Consider the following 16,812-nt stretch of genomic DNA (forward strand, 5'->3'; position numbering starts at 1 on the left):
GATCAACAGGAAAACAAAATAAACAAGTGTATGTAGTTTGAGGGCTACATAAAGACTAGGGGCTGCCAGGCTGTGTCTAGTACTTAATGAAGCACTTACTACTCCAAATTGCGCATTTTTCTGTCCTGTGACTGGGTTCCTTCACTCCGTATTTTCCCGGATCAGAACACTGATTAATTCAACATTTATCATGTGTATTCAGCCCACTTTTCAGGCATTTTCCATGGACTTTATTTCTGAAACAAAACACTGAGAACTTGAGATATCTAGATATTGTAAGTTCGGATCTGATAACTTAAGAGATGGATAAAACTGCACACTCTAGCTACATACCAAAAAAGATTTGATGCACAATGCTGTTTCAGTGTGATTGTGACTAGCATTCATGCAGATTCAGATAAAGCAATGTATTTCATATAAATTCCATATTAAGCGTGTGACTAGACCGACAAAAACAAACAGGGTTTCTCCAGTACTGCAAACTAACTACCTGCTTAGGGACCAAATCTTGCAATGGTTGATCTCAATAGAAATTAGGCGCCTAAACATGTTTGAAAATGTGCCCCTGCATGTTTTCCTGCATTTTTAAACTATAGATAATTAAAAAAAAAAAGAACAAAACCCCCCTTCTTTCTAAATGGTTTACTGTGATCAGATAGTTGGAGACTTCAAAACTCTATCATCATCTGTAGCTTTACTGTTGCTTAGATAACTACCTGTGGGGCAACAAAGCTGCTTGCGTGTGAGCACTGCCTTGCAGACCTCTCTTTTCCATTGACCCAAAGGCCACTCGCAGTGACAGGACACCAGGGTTCATCAACCTTTAGAGATGCTCCAACTGTAGTTTCTATTCTCCCTGCATGCCAGCAGCAGTCCCGAAAAGAGCAAATTCGAATCTAAGGTCACTGTCTTCTTGTTTATACATCACAAGGAATAACAACTCAGCCACCAAAAGCAAGCTGGATGGTTTCCAGCATGTTCCATAGTTCAAATCCCAGGAAAGAAGCAGAGATGGGGACAAAGCGGGTTCCCAGGTCTGCCCACATATCGTACAGATGAAAGTTAGGGTGAAAAATCTCCCTTTATTTGCACAATTGCACCTAAATCATTAGCGATTTGCAGAGAGTTTAAAAAATTCCTCATTGCCTACAAAGAGTGGTAATGAATATAAAAGTGTATTAAATATAGCTATATGGAGTACATGTGCACCTATGCACATTACAAATAATACTAGCTATGTGAAACCAAGATAAAATGGGAAACACACTGCACGATCTCTCCAGATAAAAGTAAGACCAATCACAATGGGCAGATTTTAACTAGAAAAATCATCTGCTGCTGACAGCAGATGTCAGTAACTGGCACAGTGGAAACGGTGCTGAGCACGGCTTGTCTTTGTCCATACAAAGCTGCGTGCAGCACCAGGTCCACTGCAGCCGTGTTGACACGCGCTGTCTGCAAAAAGTCATTCTTCTGGTGTAGCCAAGACTGCAAAGAATGCGTTGCTCCCCCTTCGTGCCTCTGTGGGCAAAGCAAGACCGAAAAAGCGTATTAGATGCTTTTGCACACTGAGATCGGAAAACAACGAAAGGCAGAAATAGCCCTGCTCCTTTCCGAGCTCCTTTACGGCTATGCTGTATACGCATGCGCTGAGCTGGAGGCGAAGGTGGAAGGTCGCATGCTGCAGTAAACCTGGTCTGAAGGGTCACTCGGCACTGAGCTGCCCGTCCTTCCCCTCGCCGGGCAGGTCCCGCCGGCAGGCACGGTCAGGAATCCCAGCTGCCACGCAGCGGTTCCCTCCCGCGGCCTCCAGGCCTGCTGCGTCGGCAGCCGGTGGGATTGCGAACACAGGCTGGAAAATTGAAGACGAAAATGTCCACAGCCCTCCAACTTCTTGATGCAAATTATAATTGACTTCTCTCTACCGCTGAGCCGCAGGCTGCGAGGGTCACAGACTGTGGGACGAGCGTATCGATTTAGTAACGAGATATCCAAATGCAGACTCCAGAACGGGTCCAACAGCCGGGGCCCAGCGCTACGTTCAACACCCACACTTGGATGTTGTCCGCCCAAAAAACTCTGTCAGCCTGTCTCAGGCTAAACCGCTCCACTGCAAATTATTACCCAAACTGTGTGAATGGAGAGTAAAATCAATTGCAGTCTAAAACCCGAAGAAAAGCTGTAGTGCAGATCTGCCACGGTCAGGAGGCCTCCAAGGGAGCAGAGCTTAACGCGGCCACATGAAGCCCTGGAGGTTTTCCCCATTTCTTCCCTGGGCTATGGGAAATGAGAGCTGCTTGCTCCATCTATGGGTAAAAACTAGTACAGTCATAACCTTTTCTTATACAGTGCGTATTCTAACCACAACCTGCTTTGCCAAAAAACAACTCACTGGACCGAGTAAGATGCATGACAACCTTTCCTTATTACTTCATGCATCCTTCTGAACAAATGCTATTTGTTTCTTTGCTACTGGGGCACCAGGAGTCCTCGTTATGGATTACTTTTTAGGCACCATGTTTTGATCCCATCCACAATAGCCCAATTCAAAGTTTTAGGTCAAAGGAAACCTTTTAATGGGTTTCCCTCGCTGCTAGACCAGACAGCACCAGCAATGATGTGTCATGATTATTGCTACGACTCTAACTGGGAAGCAGGATTAGAAAACTCCTTGCTGTCCTCCAGAAAGGGCATTCAGCTGCCTCCAAGTACAAAGCTACATTTTAATGAGTTAAATTTCATATAACCACGTACTTTTAATAAAATATTAATGGTACTTCATTTTAGTGTCTCCACAGGGATAACTTCCTAATTTCCACTCAGTAAAATACTGTTCCCCTCAGTTATTCATACATGTACTGTCTCGGAAGTGAGTTTTCAAGCAAGACTATGGAAAAAAGTAATCTGAATCGAGCAGATCTTCTTCCTGCGTTTACTTCAGATCACCTTAGTTTGCCTTACTGACAGTAGATTTGTGCTAATTTTTATTTTTTGTTAGCATCACAGCTCCTCATGCAAACTCGCACACAGAAGAAGAGCACTGCCTTTCAAGCTGTGGACTCAGAGTTAGGACGGTTTCTACAGCCAAAACTCAACAAAGCAGTAGGGCTCAGATCCCAACCTGTTGGCCACGAGATGCAGTGTTAATCTGCAAACTGAGCAAATCAAAGACAAACTGGAAAGCAGTTCCACAATGCCAATCTCACACTCACTTTCCACAGCACCTCTAACTTTAACTTGCACCTATTACCTCTTCCTTTGTTATTAAAGCCCCTGAAATACAATCTCAAGTAAGTTAATAGCTGCTCTATAATAGCATCCTACCAGCTACATGTCACAAGTACTGTTCTAAAATTAGAAAACATCAATCGCCTTTTTTTTCTTATCCAGTCTTCTACCAATAATTAAAATGCAATTTCTCAGCATTCCTTGGCTTTTCACTTGCCCACACTTTCACAGATAAGTGAAAGTAGGTACTAAGCTTCACATCTCACATACCCAAATCTCTGCAGGGTGCTTGCAGAAGATGCTTGGATTTGGCAGATGCAAGGCGGGCTGTAGGCAGTGCTGGGTAGGTCTGCGCTTCTTCACATATCAGGAGAGTTTCACCTCGCTGTTGGAAGTGGGAATGAAACATGTTTGGAGAGAGTTTTATAGAGGGGGGAGCAGCGCTAGCAAGTCATCCATATAACCACAAAGCTAAGTTTAGTTCATCCCAAATCCATGTTCATTTTTAAATTATTGGTCTAGTAGTGCTGTTTTAACTCAAAAGAAACTTGAGGACAAACGAATCAAAAAGCCAAGAATTAAATTTAAAAACACTGTTCTACAGGAACCTGCTATGCACACACAGAAGGGGCTCAGCTGGCACCTGCACGCACCTCATCCAAAAGGGACCTTGCAGAGGACACAGCATTCAGTGCCTTTCCAGAGGTGCAATACTCCACGTGAAGCCCTAGTAATCAGTTTACCACTTCAAAGCTGTACTTGCAACAAACCTGAAACAGCTAACAGCTAAGCAAATTTTGTAGGAAGATATTTTTCCTTTCAAGGCAAATCCTTTTGGAGATCAGAGGCGTGGGGTTATGACTCGATGCTGCACTGGCTAACCAAGAAGGAAAAGAAACAGAGAGGAGCCTTTGGCAATTGCCAGAACAAGGCTTACAACGTTAAAGGTGAGCAAGTATTATTAATTTCCAGCCTTACAGAGGAAATTGCTTTAAGCCTTGCATCTTCAGATCGATTTCCGATTTAATGTCGTCATACCCTAACCATTAATGCCCTTTCCAAACTGCGTATATTCACAAGGTAAAATAACTTAGCTGGGAAAGGAGAAACTGCATGGGAAAGAGCGCACTTCAAATACCACACATATCCTTTAAAATGAAAACAAGCTAGGAAGAAGTTGCTTCCAAGAAAAACAAGGAATACATGGAATAACAGGTTAGTCTGTGTTTTGAACAATGCGTAGGAGGAGGAGGTGGAGGGAAGACGGGCTATGTTATTTAAAATGAAAACAGCATATACTTCCCCCCACATACTGCTCCAAGACGACAGGGAAATTACTGTAGCACGGATTCATTTCAGGTGAAGCAAAAAACAAAACTGTGAACTTTTACTTGGTTCTTTTTCCTAATTGCAGAATATCTGGATAAAGTGAAAATTTACTATATACCAGAAGGGAAGGCTCCAGAGCGGCATTTCACAGAATCAGAGAATAGGTGAGGCTGGAAGGGACCTCTGGAGGGCCTGGTCCCACTCTCCTGCTGAAAGCACGGCTAACTTCAACTTTAGATTGGGTTGCTCAAGGTCTTGTCCAGTAAAATTCTGAAAATCTGCAAGGGCAGCAGCTTCCCACCCCTCCAGGCCCTGCTGCACCAGCCACATCAAGAACGTTTTTCCTTATATTTAGCTGGAGTTTCCCTTGCTGCAACCTGCGACTGCTGCCTCCTGTGCTTTTGTTGCTCACTACTTGAGAAGACGCTGGCTCTGCCTTCTCCATAATCCCCGGCCAGATAACTGGAGACAGCAAAATGTCTTCTCCAGGCTGGACAAACCCAGCTCCCTGAGCCTTTTTTCATACACCATGTGCCCCAGCCAGCAAGCATCTTCATGGCCCTTCGCTGGACTCGCTCCAGTACATCCACGCCTCTCTTGCACGGGGGAGCCCAGCACTAGACCCAGGTCACCAGTGCTGAGCACCTCCCTCAACCTGCTGGCAATGCTCTGCTGAATGCAGCCCAGCACGCAATTTTCATTTTAGTAGTATTAACCCAAAGAGAGCTGATCAGCTAGGACAGCATGCAAGCATGGCAAGGACCACGTGGTCCTGCCGCACTCTCAGCTTCAGAAGTGTTAAGGGAACCCTAGTCCCATTGACTTTTAACATAAGTCTTCCAAGCTGCTTTAGAAAATGGCATTTTAATCAGTTACACTGTGACAATTTTGAACGTGGAGCATTCAAATACGTTTAGAAATGCGTAGTCAAGTGCTGGTTTTGTTCTTTTCAGAATTCTTCAGCTCAGCATCCAAATAAAGGTCTCAGATATCTGGTCTGGGGAGTCTCTGAGAAGTCCTAACACTCAGAAAATGCTGTTAAAACCACAAAGACTTGGTTTTGAATGGAATTTAATCATCTGTTAACTTAGTGTTTCATAAAAAATAGGATCATTCTTTATTTATGAAGTAGTAAAATTCAAAAGTTTTGCCTACAAAAAGCTACAGAATACAACAGAAACGTTAACTGTCATAAACTGTTCCTGGAGTCCTGAAGAGGCACTGTTAAATAAAATGCAACTAAATTCAATTAAATATAGGAAACCCCTATGAGTGTAATTCACGAGCCCTTATTCAGCATTTTCAGAACAAAATCTGTCTCGGCCTAAGCGTGGAAAAGCACTTGGTAAGGAGTGCTCTGTTTTGTAGAAGGCTGCAGAATGGAAAGCTTTATCAATGTATGAGCTTTCACCATCTTAGCCCTTCCAAGAGACAGTTCCCCCTTGCATTAGAAACAAACAACACAAACACCTAAGCCCAGCATAATCCTTACAACCATCTCTCGACTAGCAGGGTCACGGATCTCTTCTGTTAGCTCAAGAATCGCATGGCCCTGTTCCAAACCTGTTCCTGCTACAGTGATGTGACCTTATCAAAGGATTTTGCTGACTCCTGGAAGATTCCTTTATTTAATATTCTGATACATCTATCTAGGATGGGACTTAACCTTCCTGGCCTGCACCACAGCACTATTTACTTGGATAACTTAGTTAAAGATGGCTTAGCGATGCAAAGTATATTGCTATTATTCCTGCAGCCACAAGTTCTTCTCTGCGTACTGAATCAGCAGCCTATGTGACACTTAACGTCTGTCTGGACTATCAGAAAGAGCTTAAATGGACTTTAATTGCTGAGACTTGAAAAATAGGGGAGCATAATAAAAACAGAGAGAAGAACAAATGCCCTTGAACAGAAATGAGGCTTGCTGTCCACTTGGAGTCTCCTTTCAGAAACACTGCCTCTCCTCCTACTTTCAGTCTCCTGAAGGCATCTCTAAGAGGTGCAAGGACACGTAGAGATGCCATTTAAATTAAATTGTGCCAGAACTCCTGATAAACATAAATAAAAATCCTCTACGGGTTTGCCTAAGTGTTTCGCTGTATATATGTGTACAAAAGTCACCACGAAATTGTCCATTCTGATTAAAATCAACATTTTAAAGGGAAATCCCGATGAAGAAAAAACAGAATGTTTCTCTTTATAATATTTGTAAGTCACAGAAAACTATCACTATGCTGCAGTAAAACATCAGCCAGACTTGGATATATGTATCATTAATGTTGTACCTACACTGCCCCAGGTGGTTTGGCAAAAAATTACCATTGAGTTATTTCTTCGGTTCACATAAAGGAAAACGCATTGTAGTCTGACAATCCAGCGTCTTCAGCGGTATGGTATTATTCCTCTCTTTCCCCTATAACTTGTTCCCCTTCCTATGTGCGCTGTCCCCTAAGCAGAGCTGACACACCTGTTTGCAGAGCTGCACTATGAACGTTTATTCAGTGAGGAAGTTTAAAAATCATGGCAGTTTCTCGACCCTGCTCACTTCAGAGTCCCAGAAACTGTGTATGAGCCCACAGGCTACTGAAGAGGCAAAATCTGTGCCCAAAATAAAGGAGATAACTTAAAATATCAAAATAAAGGATTTCTAACCAAAGCTCTGAAGCACGATTTCCCTCTTCAGCCCTCTGTAGCTGTCTGCCCGTGGGAAAACGCCACCCTGCAGAAGCCATTTCCTAGTTGAGAGTCAGCATGTCGGAAACTGAAAACACACGGTCAGTGAAAGCAATAATGAACAATTAGCACATGCCTCATCTGCACTTACTTCACTACCGCAGGTAAAGAATGGGCCAAGCCCAGAGGTACTGTGTATCCTCCTGAAATAACATGAGCAATTTCTTACTTTTTCTTGATCTGCAGAAAAACTTGATGCCCCCAGGAGAGGTAGACGGGTTAGAATTGGGGGAGGACTCTTTGGAGGAGGACCTGAAGATCCCACTGAAGCTCATTCGGCGTGGGGAGCGTGGGGGAGACTCCTGGTATGGGAAGGGGAACACTGTTTTGGGTGAGCCGGGGCTATGTTTAGACCTCACAGGGGCAGAAACAGGGCTGGAAGGTCGGTTCTGGAGCCCTTTTGAGAAAAGGCCTTTTGAAGGGCTGCCTGTAGAGTAGCTTTCTTCCACCTGAGGAGGAGAGAAAAAGGAAGAGAAAGAAAAAACACCATTAATTCAATTCGGCTTGTGCCACTAGGTTTTCAGAACTCGTCTCAACACGGTCAACTCTCGTTTATCCGGGCTGCCGATTAGCCAGACCTCACCTTCCCCAATACCTGCCTGCACCAACACGTAGATACCATGTGTGGGTGCCACCTCTTGGGCTCCATGCTGCCCATTGCTATTAAAGACGCCCTGAATTTTACATTAAAAAAATCAACCTATTTACATATATTTTGTATTAATCAGGATTTTCTCTACCGGTTTTATTTGCCACACATCTCTCTCCCTCTTCCTTCCCTGGAAAACTGAGAGGTGACTAGCAACCCATTTAGGGCAACGAACTATCCTCCTTAAATGAATGGAGCGCCTCGATGTCTTCCTAGTGAATTTAAGCACCCATCTACAGGGTTTAAATGTTCATTGCACAGCGTAGACGGCGCAAGACCCCAGACTGCCTGACAGGTCCATACAATGCCGGACAGAGCCACGCAGGGACTTCAACTCTGGCCTCAAATTAGAGCAACCATTTCAGAGTGGCGACGTTCCAGCTCATCAGCCCAGCCTCGAGCTTGGGTATGACCCTTCTACCTACTGTATCTCTTTTTGGACCTGTACCGGCTTTCCGGCTAGCCGGAATATCTGTGCACAACACAGCATTGCACTGTTTAGGGTTGGTGACCAGGAGAGGGCAAAACCCTGAAAAACAAAAGAAGCAGCACAGATGAGATTCTCCCCACATACGATGCGCAGAGGCCTACTCAGACCGCCATGGGATTTGCTTGTACGCGGGCTATACGTAGAGTCTATTTCCTCGCACATGCACAAAACAGTTCTGTGGGCATGAAACTTCTTTTTTATCAGGGGTCATTTCTCACGAATGCAGGGCTTCTTCGTGGAAAAAGGGAGCAGCAGGTTCCAGGCCTGCAGGGAACACGGAAGCAAAGGCTACGTTTTAAGCGCACGCAGGCACAAAGTGCTGCGTCCTGCATGAGCTGTGCTGAGCTTCCAGCCCTCTCCATGCCTGCTCCTGTATTCCCAACCATGCAAAACAAAACAAAGAGGTATGGAGGGGAGAACCACACATATCTGAGAAAATGCCAGGTACACATGCTATGTGTTATTCCAGTTAGATAAGAGTGTTGTTGCCATGGGAGTCAAAGGACATATGCAAGCCAAGGGAGAAATAACGACGTTTATTGGAATGACTTAGAGGAAAGAGTAGATGAAAGAAACAGAAAACCTCTTGGGTGCACATGCCCTTCCTACAGGTCAGTAAAGGGCTTGTGGAAGTTATCTCAACTGACTGATTTTGGCTAGATTAAAAACAGACAAGCAATTAGCTCCCCTTTCAAATCTTGGTTTGCATGCTTATCCACAGCTCCAAATCATACCCGCAGAAATACGCAGGGGCAGCACGATGGCCAAGTGGCGGCTCCATCTGTACCATGGGATCACACTCCTCACGCTCCTTTCCTTCTCCTGCACGTGCACTGTGGACCAGCTGCTCTTTCCACGTACGATGGCACAGATCAACCCCAGAGGAGCGCTGGAGTGTGACCTGCTGCGCATGAGCTATGAAAGGGCCTGCAGAGAGCACAGTCCCTTGCTAGAGCACAGTCCCTTGCTAGGTTAAATACCTAAGGGGGTGGCTAAGTAGGGGCACAGAGCCATGCAGACCCAGTAGTGTCCCGGTGGGTGAGCGGCATGGCCCTGAGGAGCTGACGAGCTCTGCGCCGTGCTCCGCTGCCCAGCACGGAGCTGTCTGGCAAAACGTAGAACCACTTTTTATACCCGCATGCTTATTTCTGACTGCGTGACAAAACCTCACCAATATCTGTTCTTTTACACCGGCAGGAGAGGTGCAGTCACCCTCAAGGGGAACTGTTAGGAAGGGATAACCCATTCTAAGTGAAGCACTGTGTGAAAAAAGGCAACAACAGATGCTTGGTGGCATCCATCAGAGATGAAGGAGAAGCAGTGTTTCAGGCTTGAGCCTCAGGAAGCAGAAGTTTATCTCCCAGCTCTGTCACAAGTTCTCTGAGCAATCTTGAAAACTCACTTCATGCTGCACACCTCTTTTGTTATGAGGCTGGTATCTCCTTTATTCCCATGATAAGTCCTCTGGCACGCAGACCATCTCCTGGTCTCTACTGTTCATCAAGAACAATAGAGCACAATCCCTCCACTGAGCCCAGGAATAATTACTGCATTATAAATAAATTAATAAACAAATTGCACGTTCATCATGGGTAAATAGTCTCAAAGTAGTAACTTCTTCATGAAAGCTCATTAACTTTACTAAAATATTATCTGTAAATCATCTGAACTAATTTGCATATTGTTTTCCTCGCAACTGCACAGTCCAGGAAACAACCAAGCAACACAACAGCACCTCCTTTTGCATTGCAGTTTAAAGAGGGCTATTGCCAAATCTACCGCTTGAAAGCTGGGGATGAGAAGTGCATTTTCAAGGTCATTATTAATTATACTACAAAGCTGCCACTACTACTGTAATTTAGGACTGTTTTGAGGAGGGTAATTTCATTATAATTTTTCCTGAAGTGACAAGCCTTGAAATTTGTACAGCTAAGAGAAGGAAGGCATTTTGGTGCCATCTTTCATATTTCATGCATTTTTGTGCATGCTTATTTAGTTATAACAAAACACTCCTGAGAGACACTTCAAAAAAAAAAAAAAAAAAACTATGGCAATATGCTAAAGCAATTGTAGAGATGTAAAATGTCCAAGAACATTTGTCAAATAACTGCAGCGTCCCCTGTAAGTACAAGTCCAACGTAGAGGCAAATTGTGTTCAAAATCTGTATAGGAGCAGCAGGATGTTTTTATTTATTGCAATCACAACCAGTTACTTTCTTCTCCTCATGCTAGGCAGGAGAATTAGCTAATTGTCTGAGCACCAGGGGGCACACTGCTAAATACACATGTGCGTGCTACTAAATTAAAAGAAATTACTATAACGAGCTCTTCCCCAGCTATTCCATATGTTAATTATACAGACGTTACATCATCAAAGACGATAAATACCTGTGATTTTACTTCAGGAATTACAATAGTATTTCTTTCTTGGAATATTATTTGGGACTAACGCATTACAAGTTTTAAAAGACGATTAGTCACCTCTCTAAGTAAAATCAACGGCAACAACGGATAAGTTATCACAGCAAAAAGCCGATATGAAGGCAATATGAATTTTAATATATATAAATATGAATGTAAAAGGCAAAATGAATTTTCTTGCCTCAGCTGGGAATGCAGAAGAATCTCTGCTGAGGTATAAACTGCACCATCTCACGCAGATGCAACATAATGACTCCAGCAGTGGTGCTGGAAGAAGGTTACAGAGCTGGATGGATCATCAGCCTGTTCTTCACGCTTTCTGGATTCATTTCCTGAATTTATGACTGGCAGGTGGGCACAAAACTCCCATATCTGCTTTTGAAATACAACTATTTCACCCAGCTGTGTTGTAGAGGCCAAAAAAGTATTGCAATCTAGTTTCACACACCAAGGACCCTTTCACACCATTTTGTGTTGGTGCCGGGAAACCAGCACCAGCAATGAAAATGAGCAGCAATATGACATACACCTAATAAATACATATGGTGGTATGGCTCTTTTGATCCCGAACAGATAATTAGGCTTTTGGAGATAAGGAATCCAAACACACAATAAAAGTACAATACACCTCAATGCACAAATGAGGTCTAATCAAATCCATTGAAAAACTGCCCTAAGTACTAAGAGAGTTCACCTTATTAAAAACACACGCGCACACACACCCACACACACACACACACACACACCCACCATCCCCGGTGCTGGCTTTGTGGAGAGCACATACAGGAACTTTGAGCTCAATGTCTGAACACGGACTCCCTAAACCTTAAAACTACTTATGCTGGAAAGGCAGAAATCTCAGCTCTAAATGTACATCTAGAGAGAACAGTGCCTGAAATAATCCTAAATTAGCAGACAGGTAACAGAAGAGTACGAGAATGCCAGTGCAAGCCTACACTAACATAATGTGCCCCTCAGCAAGGTTAACTAACCAAGCTGAGATCAGATATAGTTTCTAGCGACTGACTTAGCTTGCTCAAGGCTAACCAAGGTACCTGGCATAGTACTGAGTAAGTACATCCTAAAACGCTCTAAGACACTCTCAGTTTTCGTGCTTCGAAGCACAAAAGGCTCATAGGTTGGGGACTGGGAAGAAACTTAGCTCTGTTGTATGACCTGAACAATCTTATGCAAGCCCCCACAAAACACTCAGAACTGGCTACTGCTGAAAATAAAACAACAGAACGAGGGGTGTCCTACACTGCTTGACATCTTGCACACTTTCTTTCAATTTTTTGAATGAAATGGAAAATGATAGCTTGGCACGTGCCCTGCGCTGGGCATCTCTGGAAGGTTTCAACTCAGGAAACAGCATCCTCAAACACCATCCTCCCCTTTGTCACTTCAACTGGATGTAGGAATCTTTCTCTCTTCCTCGTTCCCTCTTCCTTTCTCATAAGTGCACACGTTATCGGCTCAGAGCCATCCTGTGACGGGCCAGCAAAGCCCCAGCTTTTTTTCTCCCCATCACTTTCAACAGATAAACTCCTGGATGACAAAACCCTGGCATAAACCCTTAGCAGCCCCAGACTATGCCATACCAGGGAATGAAACACGGGAGCTGTGCCAAAGCCCTTCGCTCCAGGGCCAAAAGAATAGTCCCTGACCTGTTTTATTTACTACTACTAGAGACATATGCTGAGTGAACAACTGTGTGTCTTGTGCTTTTAAGATCCATCTATCCTCAAGGTCATCCAGATCTTCCTTTAGAAGGTCGTTCTCTCTGTCAGCCCAGAGAGGAGCTGTAGATACGTCCCCGGGAGAGATGGAAAAAACCCTCTGTCTGCATCATCAACAAATTTCATTAGCGTGCTTCTGTTTTTGTTTCAGCCATACTTGGCAACAACCAAGGAATGAGCTTGGGGAATCTGCACTAGTGCTATCCCTCCACCCACCAATATCAGTTGCTCATCTTTCCCTCTAAAGGTTTTCTTATCTAACTCATAATTCTTCAGTTCATTCTACAAAAAAAAAAACAAAGTTTGCTACATTTAATCACTACCCTATGATAATCCCAAATGCAATGTGCTAAGAGACCAGACTATTCATACTTCTCTACAAACTAGTCCCTCGTCATCCACACACCCTCCATCTCAGTCTGGCCTCTTCTCACTCACTCATAGAAGTCCCCCCAACATTGTAATTTACTTTCCTGTGCTGTGTTGCAAATCTATCACTCTTCTCTGTTTTACTGATTGAAGTCCTCCCTGTGAATCCATCGCTGCTCACGACCTAGAATTTAAGAACCACTTAACCGCGGGAAGGAAAGGGTCTCGCCAAACATGGCTAGGCAGAGTGGCAAGAAAAAATGCCTGGAAAGAAACATGAGCAGGACTGAGCTGTGCTGAGAAGGCTCTGGTTGAGACCAGGCAGAGACTGCCGGGGAAACCCAGGTACTGCCCTTGCCCCTGCCTCAGCACCTCCTCCCAGCCCTCTCCTCTGCCCCCCTGCAGACTGCTCCAGCAACACGTCCTTTCGTAGGCACACCGCCTTGCCGGGAGGATGCCCCCGCTTCAGGAACCGCTGATCTAAAGCACTTCCCTGGATCCTCCCCTCTCAGCTTCCCCTAGTCCGTCTCTCCTGGGATGTTCCTACAGCTCCTCTCTGGGCTGTCTGACTCCTGCCAGAACCATCTGCCCAGGTGCCGTGGGATTCGCAGTGCTCAATACTCCTGAAAAATCTCCGGCTCCGATTCAGCTTCCTGTAAATCTACATTTGCCTTCAGAACAGTTTGAAAAAACTGTCTTGAACGGGGATGGGCTCCAACTAAACAGCCTTTCAAAATGCTTCTAAATTCAAGCTGAAGCCATTAAACGCTCCTGAGCTCTCCTCCTTTTTTCTCTAATTTTGAATAGTTAGGACATTTATGGAGCACTTGAGGTTTGTTTTGCTTTTAGAGCAGTGAGTTAGTTATTTGACCTTTATTATGCCTCTCCACTTAAAAAAAAAAGTGGGGGGGGAGAATAACAGAAAAAGAATCGCCTCCCACCATCCTTGACAGGGACAGTAAACACAATTAGAGACGATACACCAGATAGAAGTCTGCACTTATTTCCTGCCCTTCCACTGAATCTCAATAAAAAAAGCTCTTTGATAAACTTAATTGGATGATTCTCTCATTCTGGGGGAATAAAAGAGCTCATAGAGTCCTAAGAGCTGGCTTGATTAGGCTCAAAGATAATGAAGGACGTACTCTCCCAGGCACCGTGCGGTTACATTCGCCACCATTAGCGTCCTTGCTTCTGCATGAGCAATAACAATTGAGATGACGGAGTATGTTATGGGATCAGAGATGTCACTTCCCAAAATGAAAATATAATTACACTTCCCAAAATTAAAATACAATGGGATGAGGCGAGCTGATGTGAGAGGCAATGAGAGCGCCCCGCACTGCTGTACGGATGATCTGGGTTAGGCGCCAGCAGGCAGGACTGCTCGCAGGCAGGACGAAAGGCAAAGAGCAAGCAAGCTTAAGGTGCTGCTGGGTCTGGGTGAGAGCAGAAGGCTCCTGGCTCCACCTCCTAACCTCTACCTCCGCATCGCATTTATTTGAAAGCAGCAGATGGAAAGGAGCCACCCACACAGCTCGGCAGCGGTCATCGCTCACGGCCTCCCGTCGAGGCTCGCTGCCTCCACGGCCCACGCTGCCAGGACCTCGTACTGAGGCTCTGGCACTGTCCAGGATACATTCCTCCTCCTTCCTGCTGAAGCCAGTTCGCTGAAAGAAATGGATAATTAAAAAGCTGGGAAAAATAAACCAAAGGGAGATTTATTTGGTTATCCAGTGACGGGGGACCGAAAAACTGGAGCATTTTTGGTTTTCCTCCCTGTTCCAAGGGTTTGTTGTGCAGTTCCCATTTATGAGTCACTGGACAAAGCAGAAAAACAATGTTGGGACCAGAACCAGTCCTTCAATATGGGAGTCATTCCTCAGTTCCTTTTGATCCCAGTTCATCAACATTTTCCTTCTTTATTGAGGGCAGAACTGCAACCAGTTACCAGACACACTGGTAACAAAGCCTACTTTTTGCCCTATTCCTTCATTTGTACACCCAAAAAAAAAAAAACAATCCTTTAGCCACAATATCATATCCAGAATCCTTGTAGAGCTGATTATCTATCATTAGTATCAAAACCTAATCAAGCCTTGTGAAAGACTTCACAGAAATACAGTTTACGCTGTTTGTTCCTAGGTGTAACTGATCCCAATTTGGCCCAACCGAAACGGGCTCTGCTTGCTTGCTAAGTGAATTTTAAGTGATTCAGGTCATTCTGCACTGGAGAACTTCCTGTTCATTCTTTACCACTGCCTTCCACTCTCATTTTTGTACAAACTATAAATTTTATCAATGATGAGTTTATATGTCTTTCAAATCTCTGATGCAGTATTATAGAGTACAGCAACCGAATGTTTTGTCTGCCTAGAAACAAAATTTTCCACTGATGAGTCTCAATTTACTTTATCAGCTCCGTTTTTATCTATTTAATAGACTCCTTGTTTATTTATTATCATTCTCGTTTCTTAAATCAAAGCATCCTGCAGTACTGATTGTAGATGCATGTGACACCAATTCTCTTACATTTTTCATTCAAATGTATAATTCCACTTAAAAACCCAAATTTGTTTAATAAGCACCATTTGTCATTAATTCCAATGAAAATGAGTCTATTGTAGCAGCCACATTAATTATCCAACATCAGATATTTCATTGTTTTACCAAGGACTCATCTTAGATTAACAAACCTGTAAATTACCCTAACTGCAAACATTTTGCGTGAGTATCAACACAATAGTGGCTTTTTTACAGTCTTTTGGGACTGCATTTCTGCTCCCAGGTTTGTTCATAATCACCACCAGTCCGTCAGATAAAGCCCTGCCAGTTATTTCAAAACTGTTTCATCTGAGTTATTTCTCTTAACTCTCAACATTTCTAGCTTTAGTGCCTTCTGTTTTGAATACACTTAAACCATTAATAGGACAGTCACCGTTATCATCCAAGATGAACATCTCACCTATTTTTCCCTTTGTAAAGAACAGAATTTTTAATGAAGACTTCTTTTCTAAACTTCCTTCTATATTTTATGACAATTCTACTATTTCCATAAAGCAATGGATCAATATTGTTCTTCAAATTTCTTTTCTTCTTCCTACCCCCTCCTCCATATATATTTTGCAAGTTGTTGCCCTGCGGACAGTTTTCTTTTTGTGTCATTTTCTTCTCTAAATCATTCACAGTTCCCTGGCTTTCAACTGAAAGCAATGACTATTATTTTTCTATAATTTCCACATCTTATCCTGTAATCTGCATTTCAGATGAAGGATCTAAAAGCATTAAAGGTGTTAATACCTCTAAAACTGACACAGAGGGGCCCTCATCTGGCCACTGTCCTGCCATACCACACCAGACTTACTGCTTTCTTCTTCCTTACTCATGATTCCCCAGGCATCCGCAAAGCCCCTCTTCCACTGTCTTTTTCCCAGACTGAGGCGCTCTAGTATACTTAATTACTTCTCAGCTCCCGCTTATCCCTGCCTATACTGCTATACTTAATGCTCCTCTAAGGTCCTTCTAAGAAGGATTCAAGTCATTTCAGGATAGCCCTGGCTAGGAGCACTGGCCAATCAACAATACCAGTTGTTTTGGAGGAAGCCACCAGCGCAAGTATTAATGTACTTTGTGAGGGTACAGGAAGGCACAGAATATCTACCACAGGAACAAGAGCTACCTATATGCATCACACCATGCCACAAACTTCCACACAAGAGTCTTCAGAGTAGCCCGTTATACTCTCTGCCTTGAAGGGAGAAAGAGGAAAACTGAAGTTCCCTATACCCTTCCTCCCATCAGGTCAGGAAGGAAGTAAGAATACATTACTTACTGCTCATAATAACAACCATGTT

The 16,812-nt window shown here is 43.8% G+C and overlaps 1 protein-coding gene across 7 annotated transcripts in view; it reads right to left on the reverse strand.

Moving 5' to 3' along the window:
- Window positions 1-16,812, reverse strand: part of PRKAG2 (protein kinase AMP-activated non-catalytic subunit gamma 2) — a 290,028-nt gene that overhangs the window by 193,429 nt on the left and 79,787 nt on the right. For 5 of the 7 annotated variants that reach the window (XR_011139516.1, XM_068934205.1, XM_068934204.1 and 2 more), the window contains exon 3: window positions 7,460-7,739. Coding sequence is in view for 4 of the 7 variants with exons in the window: in XM_068934205.1 (XP_068790306.1) it covers window positions 7,460-7,739 (280 nt within the window). In the remaining 3 variants the exon portion in view is untranslated. Of the gene's footprint in view, window positions 1-7,209; window positions 7,314-7,381; window positions 7,740-16,812 lie in introns of those variants that run through there. The other 2 variants (XM_068934208.1, XM_068934209.1) reach the window with 2 other exon arrangements.

The sequence above is a fragment of the Struthio camelus genome, chromosome 2 (genome assembly GCF_040807025.1).
Source record: "Struthio camelus isolate bStrCam1 chromosome 2, bStrCam1.hap1, whole genome shotgun sequence".
Classification (NCBI taxonomy): Eukaryota; Metazoa; Chordata; class Aves; order Struthioniformes; family Struthionidae; genus Struthio; species Struthio camelus.